Source organism: Microtus ochrogaster, unplaced genomic scaffold, assembly GCF_000317375.1.
Source record: "Microtus ochrogaster isolate Prairie Vole_2 unplaced genomic scaffold, MicOch1.0 UNK98, whole genome shotgun sequence".
Classification (NCBI taxonomy): Eukaryota; Metazoa; Chordata; class Mammalia; order Rodentia; family Cricetidae; genus Microtus; species Microtus ochrogaster.
This window is the reverse complement of record NW_004949196.1, coordinates 802700-824022: the sequence shown is the minus strand read 5'-3', so window position 1 is coordinate 824022 and position 21323 is coordinate 802700. Positions and strand designations below refer to the sequence as shown.

General features: G+C 53.1%; 3 protein-coding genes across 3 annotated transcripts in view; 2 read left to right on the top strand and 1 right to left on the bottom strand.

The window, feature by feature from the left end:
• Dennd1c (DENN domain containing 1C) overlaps positions 1-10884 on the top strand; it is a 13232-nt gene extending 2348 nt beyond the window's left edge. Inside the window, exons 2-20 of the mRNA XM_026777996.1 lie at positions 1047-1166; positions 1961-2030; positions 2177-2257; positions 2355-2420; positions 2528-2581; positions 2677-2787; positions 4909-5009; positions 5333-5378; positions 5500-5601; positions 5692-5817; positions 6223-6327; positions 6709-6802; positions 6883-6923; positions 7124-7195; positions 9049-9093; positions 9181-9288; positions 9847-9914; positions 10029-10233; positions 10311-10884. Of these exons, the coding sequence (XP_026633797.1) occupies positions 1047-1166; positions 1961-2030; positions 2177-2257; positions 2355-2420; positions 2528-2581; positions 2677-2787; positions 4909-5009; positions 5333-5378; positions 5500-5601; positions 5692-5817; positions 6223-6327; positions 6709-6802; positions 6883-6923; positions 7124-7195; positions 9049-9093; positions 9181-9288; positions 9847-9914; positions 10029-10233; positions 10311-10850 (2155 nt within the window). The 3' untranslated portion in view covers positions 10851-10884. The remainder of the gene's footprint in view (positions 1-1046; positions 1167-1960; positions 2031-2176; positions 2258-2354; positions 2421-2527; positions 2582-2676; positions 2788-4908; positions 5010-5332; positions 5379-5499; positions 5602-5691; positions 5818-6222; positions 6328-6708; positions 6803-6882; positions 6924-7123; positions 7196-9048; positions 9094-9180; positions 9289-9846; positions 9915-10028; positions 10234-10310) is intronic.
• Positions 10885-11099: 215 nt separating this feature from the next.
• Crb3 (crumbs 3, cell polarity complex component) lies at positions 11100-15149 on the bottom strand. The gene is made up of 4 exons (XM_005371119.2): positions 14774-15149; positions 13038-13102; positions 11764-11907; positions 11100-11401 (listed from the first exon to the last, which is right to left on the bottom strand). The coding sequence occupies exons 1-4, from the start codon at positions 14844-14846 to the stop codon at positions 11327-11329; spliced, it is 357 nt and encodes a 118-aa protein (XP_005371176.1). The 5' UTR covers positions 14847-15149; the 3' UTR covers positions 11100-11326.
• A 2551-nt stretch (positions 15150-17700) lies between these two features.
• Positions 17701-21323, top strand: part of Slc25a23 (solute carrier family 25 member 23) — a 17592-nt gene continuing 13969 nt past the window's right edge. The window contains exons 1-3 of the mRNA XM_005371118.3: positions 17701-18000; positions 19271-19397; positions 20317-20404. Of these exons, the coding sequence (XP_005371175.1) occupies positions 17848-18000; positions 19271-19397; positions 20317-20404 (368 nt within the window). The 5' untranslated portion in view covers positions 17701-17847. The remainder of the gene's footprint in view (positions 18001-19270; positions 19398-20316; positions 20405-21323) is intronic.

Here is a 21323-nt window from a genome sequence, read left to right as displayed (position 1 = left end):
CAGGGTCTCTCTACATAGCGCTGGCTATTCTGGAACTCACTATGTAGACCAGGCTGGTCTTGAACTCACAGAGCTATGCCTACCTCAGCCTCTGGGATTAAAGGCTTGTGCCACCTTGGCCACAGCCACTGTTGCCGCCACCACAACATGGCCACCTTTTCTTTTCTTTTCGTGAGCCATTTCACCAGCCCCACACTGTTTTAGTTTGATTTTGTGTTTTAGATTTCTTTCCTGTGTACAGATAGTTTTACCTGCATGTATGTCTGTGTACCACATGCATTCCTGGTGCCTAGGGAGGTCAGAAGAGGGCATCAGATACACTGGAACTAGAGTTACAAACATTGTGAACCACTTTGTGGGTTTGGGAGCCAAACTCTGCGAGAGCAGCCAGTGATCCAACCACTGAGCAGTCTCTCCAGTTCCTAAACACACACTCACCTGGATTTCTGAAACAAGATCTCTCACCGGCTTGGAGGCCTTCAAGGATGCTGTACAGGCCAGCCATCCAACCCCAGGGCTTTCATGATTTACCTCTCTGGCTCTGCCGGCTCTGGGGTTGTAAGTGTTTACCAGGACACCAAATTTAATTCTTCTGTTTATTATGACTGTGTGTGTATGGTGGGTATGTGTGCTTGTGCCATAGGAGTCCAAGGTCAAAGAATAATTTTGTGGAGTTGGTTCTCTCCTTCCACCATGTGGTTCTCTAGAGATCAAACTCTCACCTCCAGGTTGTATGGCAAACACCTTTTTTCTGATAAGCCACATCCCTGGCCTCCAGATTTTCTTTCTTTCCAAAGATGGGCATAGGGGCTAGAACTCAGGTCCTTGGTCTTACAGGGCACGCATCTTGGGGATGGAGCTGTGAGATTGGCCTCCAGGACTCAGAGTTCCTGACTCAAGGGAACCCACAAAATACTGAGCTCAGACATCAAGCAAACAAAGAAACCATGCTATCTTGGGTCATCTGTGGGGTGTGGCAGGAGGAGTGGGAGGCAAGGAAATCACTCAAGAAATGCCCAGTCTCCACCAGAGCCTTTCCCCCGCAGGGAGCCGCCCAGCCCTGCGGTCCAGCATTTCACCTTCGCCCTCACTGACCTGGCTGGCAACCGTAGATTCGGCTTCTGCCGCCTGCGGGCCGGCGCCTGGAGTTGCCTCTGCATCCTCAGGTGGGTGACATTGGGGACCTGAAACCAAGTAAGAACAGATGGAACAAACACCAGGCCTCGTGATGAACACGGAAACCTACACTGGTCAAAGTGTCTGGGACTGCAGAGTGTCCAGCCCCAAACGGGACGGACGTGTGTATCACTGTCCTCTACACAAGGCTGAGGGACTATTTTGGACGTGGGGGCCAAGAGACTATCAGAGCCAAAGGCCAGAAGGACCAGAATAAAAGTTTCTCCTGGACGTAATAGAGCCCATGATCATGAACACACGGAGGCACACAACCTGCACACCATCAAGCCAGCCCAGTTCCCAGCATGGTTGGCGGGGTGGGGGACATTCTTCTCTTGGGAGACTTGCACTTTGTAATTGATGGCCCTAAACCCATGCACTTACAGATAACACCCAGTGGACTCAATGGGTTTTTTGGGGGGGGAGGGGGGTTGTTCTGGGAGTTTGAAACAGGGTCTCACTGTGTAGCCCTGGCTAGACTGGAACTCATTAAGTAGACCAGGCTGACCTCAAACTCCCAGAGATCTGCCTCCAGAGGGCTGGGATTAAAGATGTGCACACCACACTTGACTGATTTAGTAGGTTTTAAAAACAGCTTTGCATGAAGTTGAAAGGGGAAAGGTGGTGGTGGCAGGGGTGGGGGGCGACAATAAAGGGTGGGTATGGGGTGGATTTGATCAAGATACATGGTGTGCAAAAAATCTCAAACTGTAAACCTATAAAATCACCTAGTCCATCAGGGGCACTTTCTAGCCCCCAACCCCTCTGCCTTCTCTCTCTCCAGCCACCTTCCCTGGTTTGAAGTGTTCTACAAGATCCTCAATACTGTGGGGGACCTCCTAGCCCAGAACCAAGTGAGAGCAGCCCCTCCCACAGGCTCCACCCCAGCCCTCCCATCCCCTCACCTTTGCTGAGGCTGTTCTCAGGACCCCACAGCCTGAGTGGAGACCCTCAGAATCCCAAATCGACCCTCGGGGCAAACTCCTCCCAAATCCCTCAGGTCTCAGAGGCTGAAGAACTCCTACAGAACTTGCAGGGACACCCTCTTCCTGAACCAGGGTTTTCAGGAGAACCAGAGATGGTGAGTAGCTCCCAGGTCTTTGGTGCTGGCTTCTTGGCGGTGGAGGCCACCAGCTGAGCTGGGCAGTGGCAACCACACAGTTACTCCTGTCCCCTAGGGCAGCAGCTCGACCATCTGGAGCAAGTGTGGGATCCTGCCGCCTACTCTGGGGAATAGCAAATTGGTGAGTGAGGCTGCCTCCCCCCACCCCACAGGCCCCCACCTCACCGTAGTTGAGGCCACCATCATCAGCGCAGACTGACTGACTCTTCTCCCCGATGTCCCCACCAGCTTTCTTGTTTTGTGGCCCCAGATTCTGCCGGCCTGCCATCTATTCCTGAGAACGTGAGTAAGGAGGACGCAGAGTGAAGGATAAAGGTGGGATGGTGGATCTCGGCTGTTCGCTCCACTCCCAGGCGCTGTGTTTTTCCGTCCCCCAGAGGAATCTCACGGAGCTGGTGGTTGCCGTTACGGATGAGAACATCGTGGGGCTCTTCGCGGCGCTGCTGGCTGAGAGGAGGGTCTTGCTCACCGCCAGCAAGCTCAGCACTGTGAGGGCAGGGACCTCCTCCCTTTGGGACTCTAGGCTCCTAAATGAGGATGCTGCACAGTGGCCCTTCCTCATTGACAGCACGATCTAGTACAGGCACATCCACCGAGGACCAGGCCTGGCCTAGCTCTGCCCCAGATGGGGATGTAGCTCAATGGGTAGAGCCTTTGCCTAGGCAGCATGAGGCCCTGGGTTCCATTCCCATGATGGCCTTAACCAGACCTAGCAGGAACGGTGCTGTGATCGCAGCACCCCAAGCCTGGTACCCTGAGCCTAAGGCAGGAGGATCAGAAGTTCAAGAGCACCCTGAAATAAATACCTAGTTTGAGGCTAGCCTGACACATGAGATTCAGGTCTAGATAGATAGATAGATAGATAGATAGATAGATAGATAGATAGATAGATAGATACATACATACATACATACATGATAGATAGATACATACATACATGATAGATAGATAGATAGATAGATACATACATACATACATACATACATACATACACACATACATATGTACATAGATAGATAGATACATACATACATACATAGATACATAGATAGATAGATAGACAGATACATAGATAGATACATAGATACATAGATAGATACATAGATAGATACATAGATAGATACATAGATAGATACATAGATAGATAGATACATAGATAGATACATAGATACATAGATAGATACATAGATAGATACATAGATACATAGACTGAGAAATTAAAAAAATTCTAGGGCCAGTGATATGGAGCAAAGGTGCCTACAGCCAAGTCTTTAGGACCTGAGTCCAATACCCAGGGCACACATGGTGGAAAGGAAGATGGGCCAGTGATATGGCTCAGGGAGCAAAGGTACCTATAGTCAAGCTTTGAGGAGTGAGTTCAATGCCCAGAGCACACATGGTGGAAAGAAAGATGGACCTGATCTGACTCCTACAAGTTGTCTTCCAATGTGCACAAGTGAGTGTGTGCGTGCACGCACACACACACAATCACCCACAAGTAACCATAATTTTATTACTATTTTCTGTTCTGCTTTTTTGTTTGTTTGTGTCTGAAGACAGGGCTTCTCTGTAGCTTTGGAGCCTGTCCTGGAACTAGCTCTTGTAGACCAGGCCTCGAACTCACAGAGAGTTGCCTGCCTCTGCCTCCCGAGTGCTGGGATTAAAGGCGTGCGCCACCACCGCCAGGGCTCCTGTTCTTATTGTATGTTCTACAGTGTTTTTAAAGTTTTTGCTTGTTGGTTTTTTTTTTTTTTTAATGTGTCTGTCTGTTTGCGAGCTGGAAGAAGATGCCCTGGAGCAGGAGTTAGAGACAGTTGTGAGCAGCCTTGTGGTGGCTGAGAACTGGTTCCTCAGCCGCCTCTCCTGCCCCTCAAGTGTGTTTCTGTGTTTTGGCTTTTGTTTGCATTTTTGCTATTTTGGTTTTTTTTTTTTTTCAAGACAGGATCTCACTCTGTAACCCTGGCTGTCCTGGAACTCTCTCTGTAGACCAGGCTGACCTTGAACTCAGAGATTCGCTTGCCTCTGCCTCCCGAGTGCTGGGAGTATGCCACCACTGCCTAGCTGGGTTTTGGTTTTATGGGTTTTATGATTCTGGGTTGAGACCCAGGACTTTGCACGAGCCAGGCGAGCTCTTATTCCCGGCCCAGATCCTCAGTATTAGCTTTGTGTGAGGGTTTGTTTATTTGCTTGCTTTGGTGCTGGCTTTGTGAAATTACATCTTACTGATTCTGCTTGTGATGGGGCCTGTGTTCCATCCACAGCAGGAATTGTTCCTTTCCTTTCACCATATGGGGTCCTGGGAATCGAACTCAGATCCTCAGACTTGGCCACAGGATCCTTTACTCTCTGAGTCATCGCTCCCACCCTGTTTTGTTGGGGGTTTTTTGTTTTGTTTTGTTTTTTATCTGAGCACAAGAACTTGTGAATGGCCAAAATCTTGGTCTCCATTTCCTTCCTAAAGGGGTCTGAGTTTCACTCAACTCCCTAGCAATGGATGGACGGGACAGGAGAGATTGGGGAGGTCTAAGCTCCCGTCTCAGTGATCCAGGTCCCTGAAGTGGGAATCTAAGGCCTAATTCCACCACCTCCCCCTCCTTCTCACCCCACAGCTGACAGCCTGCGTTCATGCATCCTGTGCTTTGCTCTACCCCATGCGCTGGGAGCACGTCTTGATCCCCACGCTGCCCCCACACCTGCTGGATTACTGCTGGTGAGAAAAGAGGGGATTGGGGGAGATGACGAAGGGTAGGCAGAGGGAGAGCCTGGAGCGTTGCTAACCTTTAATCCTTGGGAGACAGAGGCAGGAGGGTCTCTTTGTATTCCAGGCTAGCCGTGTCTACAGTGAGGTTATTTCACAAAAAGTTAAAAAAAAAAAAGTTAAAAAATAAAAATAAAAAAATAAAAAGAATAAAAAAAAAACAAAAGTTAAAAAACGAGTTCCAGGCTAGCCTGGTCTACATAAGGCTAGCATAGGCAAAAGGCTAGGGGGTGGGGTTAAAGCAAGCACAACCTCCTTCTCCCGTCTCTCCACAGTGCTCCCATGCCCTACCTCATCGGAGTCCACGCCAGTCTCTCTGAGGTGAACCGCTGAAACCCCCAAGGCTGGGGCTGGGGAGGGATTCTCTTCCCTACCTCCAGTTCCTCAAAGCCTCCTTCTCTGTGTGGGGCTCTGAATGACAGCCCACGTTTGTCTCCTGCAGAGAGTTCGGGAGAAAGCACTGGAAGACGTAGTGGTGTTGAACGCCGACTCTAACACGCTGGAGACGCCGTTTGACGACGTGCAAGCACTGCCCCCAGACGTAGTCAGTACCACCTCCTCCCACCTCCTACTCCCTTCTCCAGATGGAGCCTCCAATCCCTGCCCATCTCAGGGTCCTCTCCTGTGTTGCCAGGTGTCCCTGCTGAGGCTTCGGCTGAGGAAGGTGGCGCTGAGTCCCGGGGAAGGGGTGTCCCGTCTCTTCCTCAAAGCCCAGGCTCTGCTCTTTGGAGGGTACCGCGAAGCGCTTGTCTGCATCCCGGTGAGCAAACGGAGAGGAGAGATGCCCAGGGACAAGCCTTGTAGTTTACGGTCTCACATAGCCTAGGCTGGCCTCAAACTCAATGTGTAGCCCAGGATGACCTTGAACTCCTGGCCCTCTTGATTTTTTTTTCTTGAGACTGGGTCTCTTGTAATCCAGGCTGTTCTGGAGCTCACTATGTAACCCAGCAGCAATTCTCCTGCCTCAGCCTCCCACAGTATCAACATTAATTAATGCTGATAACCACACTACAGATGAGGATGAGGTGTCCCATGAGGCTCTGCACAGGGGTCAGGTACACAGAAGGCACCCAATCAGTGCTTGCTAGGTGTGTTATGAGGCCGAAATGGAGATGGTGAGAGACAGAAGAGCCATAGGGAGCTCTGGAAGGAATCCTTCTTCCAGGGTCAGCCGGTGACCTTCAGTGAAGAAGCCTTCTTGGCTCAGAAGCCAGGGTCGCCGTTACAGACCTTCCACAAGAGGGCAGTGCACCTGCAGCTGTTCAAGCAGGTGCGCCTTGGACGGGGGTTGGGGATGTGGGGGGAAACTAGGGGGGCTGGGGACGGGACCTAAGGTGAGGAATAGGATGGGCTGCCTGTCACTGGAGGCGGGGCCTAAGGAGAGGGGCGAAGCTTCTCCCTGAGGGCGGAGCTTAGGGGAAAGGAAGGCAGCTTCGTTCTGGGGGCGGAGTCTAAGGTGAGGACTAAGGATGGGTTGAGGGGCGGGGCGAGGATGGATTTGGGAACAGATCTTGATTTCAGAGGCTAAGTTGGATGATGTCTAGTTTCTAAGTTTGTTGATTCCTGAGGCCTCAGGAGGCACCTTCTATGTCTTCAGGGGACAGCAGGCACTTCCTGGTGCTTGTGTCTAACCCTCTCTCCCTACCCCAAGTTCATCGAAACCCGACTGGAGAAACTCAATGCTGGGGAAGGCTTCTCAGACCAATTCGAGCAAGAGATCATTGCCTGCTGTGGGGCTTCCTCAGGTGAGCCCCAGGGCTCTCACTTCATCAGCTCCCCAAGCGTAGGCCTGCCTTGGTAATCACAGCGCTCTCCCTTTCTCCAGGCTCCCTGCGCTCCTACCAGCTCTGGGTAGAGAGTCTTAAGGTAATAAAGCAATCCCTGATCCTGTCCACAACCAACTTCATCACCTCATCGCCCACCACAGACCCCATGAAGGGGCTTTGTTAAGCTACCCGGTGGAGGCACCCGGGAAGGGGGAGGAAGTGGAGTGTGGGCTCCAGCCGTGGTGACCTCTGGGGCCCAAGTTTCTCCCCTGCGGTGTTTGCTTCCCCAACCCCCTACAGAAAGGTGGCGATGCCCTCCTGCATTCAATGAAGGCCAAAACCCGACCAGCTGTCAGGAACATGTACAGATCGGTGAGACTTGGGTGGCCACGGGGAAGACAGAGGGAGTCTGTGGTGTGTGTGTGTGTGTGTGCACGTGTGTGCACGTGTGTGCCTGTGCATTTAGAAGCCAGAGATTGGCATTCTTACACACTGTCCACTCTGGGATTTGTTTTTGAGAGAGGGTCTCACTATGTGGCCCTGACTGGCTTTGAACTTACAGAGACCCACCTGTCTCTGCCTCCTGAATGCTGGAACTGGTGTGCCCCACCACACCTAGTGGCTTGGGGAGAGGGAGTTGGGCGGTTACATTTATTTATGTTGAGTATGTGTGCCGTGATGCATGTATGGAAGTCAGAGGACAACTTGTATTAGCCAGGCAATGGTGGTGCACACGTTTAGCCCAGCACTGGGGAGGCAGAGGCAGGTGGATCTCCTGTGAGTTCTAGACCAGCCTGGTCTACAGAATGAGTTCCAGGACAGCCTGGGCTACACACAGAGAAACTCTGACTCAAAAAACCAAAATGGTTGCGTCCTTTCACCATGTGGGTCCCAAACGTGGGAACCATGCTCAAGCCACCAGGCTTGGCAGCCACCCCCACCGCTACACTACTTGCTGGCCCTCCCCTCGCTTTCTGAAACAGGAACCTGGAGCTGACTGGGCTAGCCTGACTGACCAGTGCTCCAAAGCTTCCCCTCTCTCCCCAGTCCTAGCATTACAGGCACACACCACGACTTCCAGCTTTTTCTGTAGAAGGGAAGAGTTTAACTGTGTCTGCTCTCCAGCCTGACAGAGATGTCTCGAGTACTCACAGATGACTGGACATTTTGATTCCAACAGACATTAAACATGCACTTAAACCAAGCCGTGGTGGCGCACGCCTTTAATCCCAGCACTCAGGAGGCAGAAGCAGGCGGATCTCTGTGAGTTTGAGACCAGCCTGGTCTACAAGAGCTAGTTCCAGGGCTACACAAAGCTACACAAAACACACTTAAAAGCATTTGCAAATTCTTCTATGCTTGGTTTTCATCTGTCATTTCTTGTGTGTGTGTGCTGGTGTGCCTACCGGCCTGCTTGTACATGCACTGTGTGTGCAGTACCAGTGGAGGCCCAAAGAGGGTGTTGGATGCATTGCACTGGAGATCCAACAGTTTCAGGCAGTTGTGAGCCACCTGATGTGGGTGCTGGGACTTGAACCTGAGTTCTCTGCAAGAACAGCAAGTGTCCTCAGGCAATGAGCCATCTCTTGATTTCCACAAACAAGCAAATTCCTGAGTCTGAGGCCAGTCTGAGCTACAGACTGAGTTCTAAGACAGCCAGGGCTACACAGATAGATAGATAGATAGATAGATAGATAGATAGATAGATAGATAGATAGATAGATACATACATACATACATACATACATACATACATACATAGATTTTTGTAATAATAAAATTTAGGACTGACAAGATGGCTGGCTCTTACTGTCAAATTTGACAACCTACCTTTGATCCCTAGAATCCACATAATAGGAGAGAAGTGATACCCCAATTTGTACTCTGCTCTCCCTACTGCCATAGTTCATGTACCCCCCCAAATAAAATACATACATAAGTAAAATTAAGCACACACACTGACAGCCAGGATTGCTCAACTACCTTTGTTACTCAGTTTCCATCCTTTTTTTTTTTTTTTTTTTTTAATCTGGAGCTCAGACCAGCTTTTACAGTTCAGATCTGCCCATTTGATTTTAACCCTAACACATGATGGTCAAACCTTTAGTTTATGGCAGGGCAACTCCCTCCAAGAATATTGTACATTAGTCAAAGGTACAAAAATAGCTTGGAAGATACAAAGGTGGGGTGGGTGGCAGATCTAACAGTGCTGGTCATCGTCCTAGGCGAAGAGTGGCCTGAAGGGTGTGCAGAACCTGCTTATGATTAAGGTGAGATGACTCGGGGGGCCTCCCCACCCACAGGTGATTCAGGGACGTGGGGATGGTACCTCAGGCCACATGTGCATCCCTTCACAGGAGGGAGACTCTGGCCTTCAGAGGGGGGGCTCCCTGAGAACCCCAAGCCTCATCAGCCGCTCAGATCGCCTGCAACAGCGCCTGCCTATCAGCCAGCACTTTGGGCAGGTGAGGACGCCCACCCTGTTCCCCCACACACACCACAGACGCACATACCATGCATTCAGACATACATGCACACACACCATAAATTCTCCCCAAATCCCCCACTCATTCCCAGCGTTCACCAAACTATTCCCCTTTTATTTCAATGTAGATCTCACTGTAGCTCAGGCTATCCTCAAACTTGCTATACAGCCAAGTATGACTTTGAGCTGATCCACCACTCCCATTTTAAAAGGTGCTAGAAATCAAACCCAGTGCATGGTAGGCAAGCCCTCTACCGAGTTGCATCCTCTCAGCTCCTTGGTTTGAGGGATTTTCTTTGTTTGTTTTTTAGACCAGACTCATCTCAAACTCAGAGGTTCATTCCAGTCCTTGTTTTGTTTTTTGGAAATGTCCCACTATGTAGCCAGCCAGGATTCAATTTGCAATGATCCTCCTGCCTTAGGCTGCAGGTACCAAAAGGAGAGGAGCATTAACACACCTAGCTCGCTCTTTCCAGCCCCAGCCCCGATTCTGCAGCTCCTGGGCCCCTCCCCATTCTTCCTCCCTTATCTTTTTCAGAACAGACCCCTCCGCCCTAGCAGGAGATTCAGGCGGGAAGGGGTACCTTCCCAACCCCTCAGGGAGAGGTAAGAATTAAAGCAGGTCAAAGTTGGAGGTGCAAGGGTCATGGCAGATGAAGAGGGATTTCTCTAGACCCTGGAGCAGCCCAAGGAAGACCAGGATGTCCATCCTCAATCCAGGAGTCCTACCTTGAGCCCCAAGGACACCCAGAGTCCCTGGGCAGAGGAAACTCTAGATGGCAGCTTCCTGGGGTCTGGAGAACTGGATCTGTTGAGCGAGATTTTAGACAGTCTGAGCGTGGAAACCAAGAGTGGTGGCCGGCTGAGGGCCAGCCAGAGCTTGGACTGCTGCCAGCAGGAGGCATCGGAGAGCTGCTTCAGCCTGGTAAGACCCTCACTGTGCCCTCCCAACCTGTCCCGCCCCCACCTGACCTCAACCACCCCCTGACCTGCTCTTCCCAGCCTGACAGCCCAGCGAGGTCACCATGGCAACTAGAAGATGATACACAATCTCTGGAAGCCCAGCCCTGGTCCTTGCCAGAGGACCTGCCGTCTCTGCAGGACACCCCATCTTTAGAGGTGGCAAGCTATTATGAGAACTGTTCTGAGCCGCCCTCAGACATCTCTCCTCCAGCATCTTCAGCCACTTCAGTAGACCCAAGCAGCCGAGAACCCGAGTGTTCTGCTCCCACCGAGCTGGACCCTAGAATCCCACAAAACCCTTGCTCCAGGCTCCTCATAGTGCCCACTCAGCCCAGCCCTCCAGACAGCCCCCAACTTCTTGCCTCCACAGAGCACAACCCTGACACTGTTGGGACATTACAACCCATTCAGTCTCTCTCACACCTCAGTTCTCCAGAGAGCCCCAGAAACCAGCCTCTCCAGGTCCTGAGTAATCAGACTCGAGACCAAACCCTCAAGGAGCTGGGAGTAACCAACTGGCAGGGGCCCCCAGTCAGGCAGCCTCGTGTGGCTGAACTGAAAAAGTGTTTTGAAAAGTAAAAAAAGGGTGCAGAGGCACCCAGCTCCCAATAAAGCTGACTTTGTTCTCCTTGATAAGTTTATCTGGGGCCTCCGTCAGCTCAGAAACCTACCTCATTCATGCCTGGAAGCAACCTCTAACCATCTTTAAGGTTCACCTGAAGCTCCACCCCCCACCCCACCCCCATTTCCAGTTTGTTAGGGACCTCAAAAAGCTTACACTTCAAATCGAATTCATCTAAGCTGATGTTCCCAAAAGCTAAAAAAAAGGAAAAAAGAAAAAAAACACTTTATTATACCTTACTATTAATTTCACATAAATATACAAAAGTGAGTAGCCCCATCCTCCCTTTCCCTCAAAGTCAAGGTCTTTGAAGAACTTTCTTCCCTTCTATCTTTAAGCATTGGGTGAATCTGATCGCCCAGAGGGTGCTGCCTTCACCCAAGGTCACACAGCAAAGTAGGGAAGGTGGGTGACAGGGAGGAGGGGGAAGGAGCTAGATGGGCAGGCAGCCCCGCACTGGCTCCTTGGAGTCCTGGGGGGCCCGGACCTCAGCTGATGCCTGGGAAAACTGAAAGAAAGGACAGGAGGTTTGTTGGGCCTGCAGTCACGGTAGGAGACACAGCAGAGCAAGATCACATGAGGTGAATGGTGAGGTGAGGCCCCCGGCTGCAGCACCCCCAGCTTCATGCAGAGCCAAGCGGAGGCAGCATGCTGCGTAGCCCACCAGCCAGGTGCCCCCAGTGGTCCCCACCCCGAGTCCTCTTGAGCCATCAGAGGCTGGCGTGTCTCCAAGGTGGCTGCTGTGGACCAGGGTGTGCCAAGGCAGTCCTAGGTGGTGGTGGCAGCCTATGGCCGACACCCCTGCGTTCAGATGAGCCGCTCCTCCGGGGGCAGCTTGAGGTTGGGGGCTGGTGGAGCACGGGCACCCACCTGCTCCTCACTGCTGGGCCGGTAGGTGCCCTCTGTCTGGCGCTTTTCTCGAAGTTTCCGCATCAGCAGGAATAGCCCCACCGCTAAGAGGATGACTCCCAGGATGGAAAAGACCACAGCGATGGCTACAACGGCCTCTGAAGACTGCAGAGAACATGAGGGGGGACCGGTGTGACCACCTGCATGCGGGCCCTACTCACCCCACCTAGTCACCCAGCAGGGTCCTCAGACACCTAGAAACACCACCTCAGCACCTCTCACACTGGTGCCTCTGTCTCTAGCCACGTCCCCTTCACACCTGCCCATTCTGGGCTACCTATGAGGGTTCGGGGTTCTCTTGTCCTCCCTTCTTTTCTCCTTCCTTTTGTGTTCTCTGTTTATTTGGTCAGAGTCACAGGTGGCCCAGGCTGGTCTTGAACTTATCATAGAATTAAAAATAACTCTGAATTTCCTGCCTCCTCCATAATGCCAACGCTGGGACAACAGGCTTGAGTCACCATGCCCATCCCTGTTATGGTATTTTGATATAGTCCCATCTATATACCCCAGGCTGGCTTTGATTGTGGTGATCCTCCTGCCTCAGCCTCCTAAGTGCTAAGGTATGGGTATCATCATACCCACAAGGCAAGACACAGTATTCTTTTTTTTAAGACAGTAACTTACTGTAGCCCTGGCTAGCCTGGAATTTATTAGTAGACCAGGCTGGCTCTGTCTGCCCCTTTCTCCAGAGTGCGTGGGCCACCACACCCAGCAAGACACAATATTCTTAACATTCTTGTACACCCTTATATAAAAAGGTCTTGCTACCCTGTGTCTGGGATTCTTATTGTATGTTTGTTTTAAAGGGGGTTTCTCTGTGTAGCCCTGGCTGTCCTGGAACTCACTCTATAGACCAGGCTGGCCTCAAACTCACAGAGATCCGCCTGCATCTGCCTCCTAAAGTACCGGGATTAAAGGCGAGTGCCACCACTGCTCAGCACTGTCTGGGACCATAAGTCGTCCTGTTGCTGTGGCTTCATGGGTAGAGTGTTTGCCTGGCGTGTGGACCCTGGGTTTGACTCCAGCATCCCATAGACCCAGCACTACGGCTGAGGGGAAGGCAGCAGGATCGGGAGTTCAAGGTCATCTGGCTGCAGAGGAAGTTAGAGGCCAGCCTGAGCTACGCCAGACCCCAGGGCTAGTGCTGGGCACAACCTTACTAATAATAGAGTCTCTCTATTGCCCATGCTCTCTCATACACCTGCGCTCACTGCTTGCACCCCCTCCCAACTCACCAGGCCCCCACTGGAATCAGGGTCTGGGGACGGAGTCGTGCTATTGAAAGGGTCCGGGGCTGTGGCTGTGAAAGAGAAAAAGGAAAAGTCTATGCCAGGCTCTTCACTCGTCATCACACACACATACACATACATACACACACACACACACACCCCATACACACACATATACACACAATACACACATACATACACACACATACACATACACCACATACATACACACATCCCATACACACACACCATACACACACATATACACCCCATACAAACACATATACACCCTATAACACACATATACACCCCATACACACACCATACACATACACACCCCATTCACACAATACACATACACAAACACATATACACCATACACACTCCATACACACACCCCATACACACACACACCATACACACACACACATACACACCCCATACACACACTCTACAAACACACCATACACACACCCCATACACACACACACACATACATACCATACACACACATACACACCCCATACACACACTCTACAAACACACCATACATACACCCCATACACACACATACACGCACTATACACACACACCATACACACACCATACACATACACACACATCATACACACACTATACACACACATACCCCATACACACATACCCCATATACACACACACACACACACACACACACACACATCCCACTCAGCCTTGTAAACTCCTTCCCAGTCTCCAGATGGAAGAGACTGCTGGTACTGCCAGGCCACCCACCCACTCCACCCTCAAGTGTGGTATTGGTTCCTGTGGCCACTCTTAGCCCAGTAGGGAATAATCTGGCCAAAGTCACCACTGTTAGCCAGACCATTATAATAAATGGCTTCCAGGACAGTGTCCCCACCACCACCATCATCACCCTGGCCCAGGATTCTTAAGGACCTGGGCGGGGCTCAACCTTTCCCTGGAGTGTGTGACTCACACTGTCCCGTCTCCCCCCCCCCCCCCCCCCCAAGGCTCCCGAAACTGGAACCAGAGAGACAGAGGGAAGGTCTGGCTGGCTGGGTCCACACCTACTGGCCCTTGCCAATCCTGTCAGCTGGGCCTTCTGGCCTCCTCCAGGTCCCCTGGCTGCTTAAGACTCTCAACTATGCAGACTCAGGTGCCCTGGCTCTCCTCCCCTCCTCCACCTCCCGGCTCTGCCCAACAACCCCCAGCTCCCAAATTCCACAAGACTTAAGGACTCAGGAATTCTGGGCTGTGGGTGTGGGGTCTGCTTGATGGCAGAGCGCTTGCCCAGCTTGCAGGAGACTGTGGGTTCGAGCTCCAGCAAAGCAAAAAAAGAAGAGAAGAAAAGAAAGAGGGAGGGAGGAAGGGAGGGGGAGGAGAAAGAGAGAGAAGAAGAAAGAAAGAAAGAAAGAAAGAAAGAAAGAAAGAAAGAAAGAAAGAAAGAAAGAAAGATGGTTCAGAGGTTCACCACTGTTAGCCAGACCATTATAATAAATGGCTTCCAGGACAGTGTCCCCACCACCACCACCACCACCATCACCATGGCCCAGGATTCTTAAGGCTAGACTAACCTGTAGTTCGGCCCTAATGCCTAATGCTTTCGGACCTGGTCCCCAAACACAATCCAAGCCCATTCCTCAGACCTTTCACCCTCTCTGGGTCGCAAATGCCCAGTCCGGATGAGTTCTACCAGAGAACCCTCCTCTCACCCCATCGCCTACCGAGATGGTACCTACGCGCTTGGCTCCAACCGGCGGGCAGCATCGGCAGACCAACTGCCAGGAGTAGCCCCAGGCCTGGGGTCGCCATGAGCTTGGACGATGAGTTGGTGGCGCCAAAGGCAGGACTTCCCCAGGGCTCCAATTCCTACCGCATCTTGGGTCGAGGAGGACACCTGCGACTCGGGACCTGGGGACCAGACCAAAGGAGAGGCCGCAGCATGGGGTTGGGAGCTGGACCCGCTGGGCTCAGGCCCCAGCGACGGGCGACCGAGCTTGGAGTGCGGTCCCCGCCCTCGGCGCCAAGGGTCAGAGATTAAAGATTAACTCTCGCCGCGTTCCTGGGCCAGGAGAAGCGAAGGAGGAGTTCGAGACAGGCCAGGCTGCGCGCCCTGCCTCCCTACCTGGCCCGGGCGTCTGAGAGGAACTTGGCGCAGGTTCCCAATTCCGGGTCCCCGGCTGGAACCCCGAGTCGCTGTCCTTCACTCCGTCGCTCCCGATCCCACCCGCCCCGCCCGCTCACGTGACCCGGAAAGTTTAGTCACCCACCTAGGCAGGGAGCGCACTTCCGGCTTGTGCACCTGAGCCCGGCTGAGAGGGGCGGGGCCGATGGGGCGGGGCCGCACCGCGGGAGCACCTGTAACGGGAACCCCATTCCGCCGGGGAGCAGCGCGGAAGGCGGAAGTGAGCAGGTGCAAGGACCGCACACCGGGGTTCCTCGGTAGCACAGGTGTGAAGGCGAAGGGGGAGTGGCGACAGCCAGGAAGATACACACCTGTAAGGGGCCGGCTCTGATGCGTAACACTGAAGAATTCAAACCTGAAGTCAGGCCTGGTGATGCAGGTATTCAGGAGGCTGAGGCAGGAGGATCCAAGTTCAAGGCCAGGCTAAGCAGCTCTGCGAACCCCTATTTTAAAATAAAAAAGGAAAAGAGGGCTGGGGCATGGCTCAGGACCAGAACACTAGAATCATCTAGGAAACGTCAAAGGACATGGCTCAGGGGTAGAGTTCCTGTCTAGAAAGCCATAGTGATGGGATTCCCGCCCCCCCCCCGGCCCGTCATGGATTCCGCCCTAGCATTCGTGAGACCCTGGGTTCTATCTTTAGTCCCACAATCAATCAACCAACCAACCTGTATGGGACTAGAAAGATACACACACGGTCCTGTAAGTGTAGTGTAGTGAGAACACCTGCTTCAAGTCACACCTGTGTGAAAAAGACACCTGGACAAAGTGCCTGTGCAGAATTTCGTTCTTGAAGGCCTTCCATCCTCACTGAAGGACATCCGCAGAGGGGGCTCTACAAACTGGTTTATTGTGTATGAGGTTCATCTGTCAGGGAAGTGTCCAAGAAAGCACCTGTGTCCCCATGGCACACACAAAGAAACAATTGTGCGTGGAAACATCTGGTAGAAGGGGGCTGCATGCTCTCGCCTGCTCCCCACACATGTATGGGCGCAGCCTGGGTGGGAATTACATAACCTCTGGATGCATCTTTGGGTAAAAGGTAGTCATGAACCGCATACGATATGGTGGCACGCGATTACAGCCCAGCCATTGGGAGTCTGAAGCTGAACTGCGGCACGCTCAAGGCCTGCAGAGTGAAACCCTGACTCAAAACATCAGTAACAACAACGACAAATGGGCATACAGCTGAAGCTGGGGTCCACTTGGAGTGCCCTACAACACCACTGTCGAGGCACACGCCTTAAATCCAAGCAGAAGCAGGTGAATCTCTATGAGTTCCAGATCAGCCTGGTCTACATAGTGACTTCCAGGGCTAAACAGCGAGGCCGTGTCGGGAAAAACAAAAATAAAACAAACAAAACCCCCTAAGAATAGATAAAGAAAGCTTCGTCCCTTCTAGGAGCAGTGGTTTAAAATCTATTTAAATCTCTGCTCTGGCCCCAAGTGGGAACCCCAGCTGGCCTCCTCGTGCTTCCTCTGTAGCGTGGGAAAAACTAGGGCCACCTACCTACCTCGCAGTGTCTGAGCTGCTGAGCAGCGAGAGGAAGGCTGGCGTGCGCAGCGCACTCAACGTTAGCTATTATTATTTGCGGTCAAGCAGGCTCCCTTCCCCCTGACGGTAAGACGAGAAACTGCACCCGAAACTTGTGGGCGGGACTTCAGCAGGTGCAACCACTGTCCCCGGCTGAGGCCCCGCCTCCAGAACCCGGCCGCCTCTCTGTCTTTATTCTCAGCTGCGCTGAGGACTCTGGACAGTGACTCCCCTCCCAGGCAGATCTGCAAAGAGCAGCCTTCTGAGAGTCCGGATGGCGTCGCGGCCCCTTTAAGAACGCCAGGCCGGCTGCGGGAGACGGGGCTGGAGGCTGCGGTGGTTCAATCAGGAAGCCCCGCCTACGTGGAGCGGACGGGCGCAGCTCAGGCGGCTCTGACCAATAGGGATTTGACTTTGCAGCCGCGCTGCGCGTTGACCTTGCGTTTCTCTCTGCCACAGTCACCGAGAAAAGGAAGCGCGCGGGCGGGATGAAGTGTTGGGGAGGGAGTGCTCCCCCTTTTTGATCTCCTGTTTCTGTCATCGATTGGGGAATCTGACGAGAGCGGGCGGGCAAAAGAAGCGCTTATACTCGTTCCGAGTTCTTGCGTAGGCCTGGGAGAAGCAAAAACTTGAATTCCTGATGAGGGTCCATAGGAGAGGGAGGTCGAAAGGAATGAGATTACAAAACCCAATCCCTGATAATTCCCTGCCAAACCATTTAAGGAAAAGGGGTAAACTGAGGCAAACCAAGTACTGAGGTGTTCGCCTTTCCTATCGTTCCAGGAATGCGGGCACTGTCAGACGTGCAATACCAGAGCCTCCTAGACTCTTTCCCCACGCCCCCTGCTCCGCCCCCGGCCCCCTCCCCCCCAGCAATGCGGGTCGGAGGAGGAGACGCAAGTTCTGGGGCGGGCGGGTACGACTAGCGTTTATCACTTCCAGCAAGTGCCGGAGCTCGGCCCCGCAGTGCAGAGGCTGCGGTGCGGTTGATCGCGGGAGCTGGCCCTGCGGGGACCCCGGGGGGGAGGGGGAGCCGGAAAGCCCCCGCAGAGGCCGTCGCTGTGGGGCCTCCCCTCCCCCCCCGGGCGGGCGCCATGCGGGGGGGTTCCGGCGACGCGGAGCGGCGGCAGCGCTGGAGTCGCCTGTTCGAGGAGCTGGACAGCAACAAGGACGGCCGCGTGGACGTGCACGAGTTGCGCCAGGGGCTGGCCAGGCTGGGAGGGGGCGATCCCGACGGTGCACAGCAGGTACCACGGGCAGCGACCACCGCTGCAGGGCCCGCCCGCTCCGTGCACCTGAATGCGGTTGCACGCTACCTGTTGGCTGGACCCACCACCTCTGTCACCTCCCTTCCCCCTACCCGCTAGCGTCTGGCCTAAGGGCGTCGCGAGACAGGATTGCCAAGGCCCCGGGCCTACAGCGCCTGCTGCTGCCAGGACCCAATGCCCCCCCTCCCGGGCTGTTGGGTGCCAGCTAGAGAATGCACCGTAGAGCGGGAGGCTTTTCCATCCACTGCCCGGAGACACACCCTCCGCTGCTCTCCGCACTATCTGATGGGTGACCCGCTCCCACCTGCAGTGAACACAACTTCCCCACCCTGCTGGGGCACCCACTGAGCCCCCAGCTGGCTCCCCTAGTCTCTTATTTACACTCCCCGCTGGTGCTTTCTTTCTGGAACCTGGCTGGTTGCCCCAGCCTGCCCCAGCCACCGGAGATTCAGTCTATCTGAGGCCACCCTGCCTCTACAGGGGTCCGACCTATCTAGGAAGGAATTTGAGCCTGGGTGCAGCACAGTGGTAAAGCTCTTTCCGAGCATGTGCAAAGGTCCTGGATTCCAGCCCCAGCATGGGAGGTGGCAATGGCGGTGAAAAGAGGCAAGAACTGGCCCTTCCTCCGTGTGTCACAGGTGTCCCTTACACCTGAGCCCCTAGATGTCCCTGAAACAGACCTGTTGCATCTTTGTTGACCTTGAGTCTAAGGTCCCACTTTTCCCGTGGGAATGTAGAGGTCCCATGGCTATTGGCTTTGATCTGTTGGGCCCTATATGAATCAGGATTGTTTCTAACATGACAGCCCACCCCCACCCCAAGACTGCCAAGGAGATGGATTTTATAAGAAAAAGCTAGGTGGGCAGGTTCGGGAGGCAAGATGTTGCAGGAGAATCGGAGTTCAAGGTCATTCTCCAAAAGGAAGAGGATGAGGCCAGCAGGAGACCGTGTCTGAAAACAAAATGTGCCCAAGGCTGCTGCTTCACAGTTCTATGACCTTGAACCGCTTCCGTGACTTAGAAACCTCTCAGTCTGCCTACCCGGAGAACTGGGCAGCAACCAGACACCTATTATGGCTTGGGGCATCTTGCTGAAAAGTGGGCTGATTGAGGGGCGGGGGGTGATGGCCCCTGTACCCCTTTCTTGAGTTACGGGGGCTCTGAGTTCCTGGACCATGAGGCATATTGAGACATACACACTGTGGGGGTGCAGTCTGCTCAGTCCCTCTGTCCCTTCTTTTCTCTTCCAGGGCATCTCCTCCGAGGGGGACGCTGATCCAGATGGTGGCCTCAGCCTGGAGGAATTCACCCGCTACCTGCAGGAGCGGGAGCAGCGCCTTCTGCTCATGTTTCACAGCCTTGACCGGAACCAGGATGGTGAGATGGGCTCCAAACTGGGGGATGGGCAGATGGGTTAGAACCCGCAGTGCTGGGGAGAAGGGGAGGGCTGCTTCTGACTCACAGGCTATTTTGGGAGTTCTTCTCAGCCCCAACTAGGTGATCTGAGCCCAAACCGGCCATCCCACCTCCTGATCCCTTTTAGCAGAGAACCCCTGTCTCTACCCCCAGATGTTTCTTTCTGGGCAGTATAGTAGCTTCAGGGACTCTTGGATCCAGGAACAGTCCCACGACCAAATGTCTTCTAGGATCCTTAAGTATTGCCTTAAGGTTGGACAGATGCTCAAGTGCTTGCCACAAAACCACAAGGTCCTGAGTTCAATCCCTAGAACCTACGCTGGGGAGGGAGGAACTGAAAAATTAATAAATAAGCAAATATTGCTTTAGTCTCTTCTAGCATAGGGACCTCTGCAATCATCCCTGAACTCATTCACTCCTGGTAATGGAGGACCCCCCCCAAATACTCCCCAGTTTCAACTCTGAGTAGCCCCCACAACTGGTACAAAAATCTCTCCCCCGAGGCTAAGAAGCTCACTCACTTGGTAAAGTGCCTATTGGGCAAACACAAGGACCTGAGTTCAAATCCCCAGCACCCATTAAGCTGAGTGGGGTGGTGCCCACCTATGACCCCAGCACCGGAAAGGTGTAGACAGGAGAATCTTGGGGCTCACTGTCAGTGAGTTCCAGATTCAGCAAGAGACCTTGTCTCAAAAGAAACATGGAGAGAGACTGAGGAAGACACAGTCATTGATTCTGACCTACATGCGCGCGCGCACACACACACACACACACACGCGCGCGCGCACACACACACACACACACACACACACACACACGCGCGCGCTTCTGGAGCCCCCTTGTCAGTCTTTGGCTTGGTCTCCTGGGGCACCCATTCCAGGTCACATCGATGTCTCTGAGATTCAGCAGAGCTTCCGAGCACTGGGCATCTCTATCTCGCTGGAGCAGGCAGAGAAAATCCTACACAGGTGAGTTACTGGAGTTTCAGGCCCTTGGAGACCCATCCCCACCCCCATCCCCTCCTCTGCCAGAAAGTTCTGTCCTCTGAGCCCCAGACCCGGCTCCAGAGAGGGCGGGGCTGAAAAGTTGGACTTCGGAGCCAAACAGATCTTAGGCCAGTGGCCTGAAGTCCCCGTCTGACCCCGAAAAGCGCTGGTAGGTGCTACAGCTACCCACACGGGGCTGGTTTGAAGGACTTACACAGGCAAGCCAGTCAGATAATGTGACTGGATCATACCTGGGGTGTGAACCTGTTGTCCTAGCACCTAAGAGGCCAAGGCAGGAGGATTGCCATGACTTAGAGGTCAATTTGGACTTCAGAACGAGACTTCCCTTAAAAACAACTCCAGCCGGGCGGTGGTGGCGCACGCCTTTAATCCCAGCACTTGGGAGGCAGAGGCCCTGTCTCGAAAAACCAAAAAAAAAAAAAAAAAAAAACAACTCCAAACATCTTGGCATATGAAGCTGGCAAGGTGGTTCAGTAGGTAGGAGCGCTTGCCCCTCAAACCTGATGGGGCCAGTTGGATTCCCAATACCCACATGGTGGAAGGAGAGCAACAACCCAGCAAGTTGTTCCCTGACCTCTACGTCAAGCTGTGGCACAAATATGAGCACATACACACATACATACACACACAGTAAATTTGTTTAAAAAGCCACATGAGATGGCTCAGCAGTTGAGAACAATGACTGCTCTTCTAGAGGATCCAGGTTCAATTCCCAGCACCTACACAGCGGCTCACAGCTGCCTGTAGCTCCAGTTCCAGGATACCTCACACAAGCATTGGTGCAAACAGGCAAAGGACGTTAAAAAATAATAATAAGCAGGGCGGTGGTGGCGCACGCCTTTAATCCCAGCACTCGGGAGGCAGAGGCAGGTGGATCTCT

Coding starts and splice junctions, on each gene's coding strand:
- Crb3 (XM_005371119.2), bottom strand. CDS start 14,846: ATGGCGACCCCAGGCCTGGGGCTACTCCTGGCAGTTGGTCTGCCGATG. Junction 11,908..13,037: donor CTGATTCCAGTGGGGGCCTG/GTGAGTTGGGAG, acceptor TGTTCTCTGCAG/TCTTCAGAGGCCGTTGTAGC. Junction 11,402..11,763: donor GGCCCAGCAGTGAGGAGCAG/GTGGGTGCCCGT, acceptor CCTTTCTTTCAG/TTTTCCCAGGCATCAGCTGA.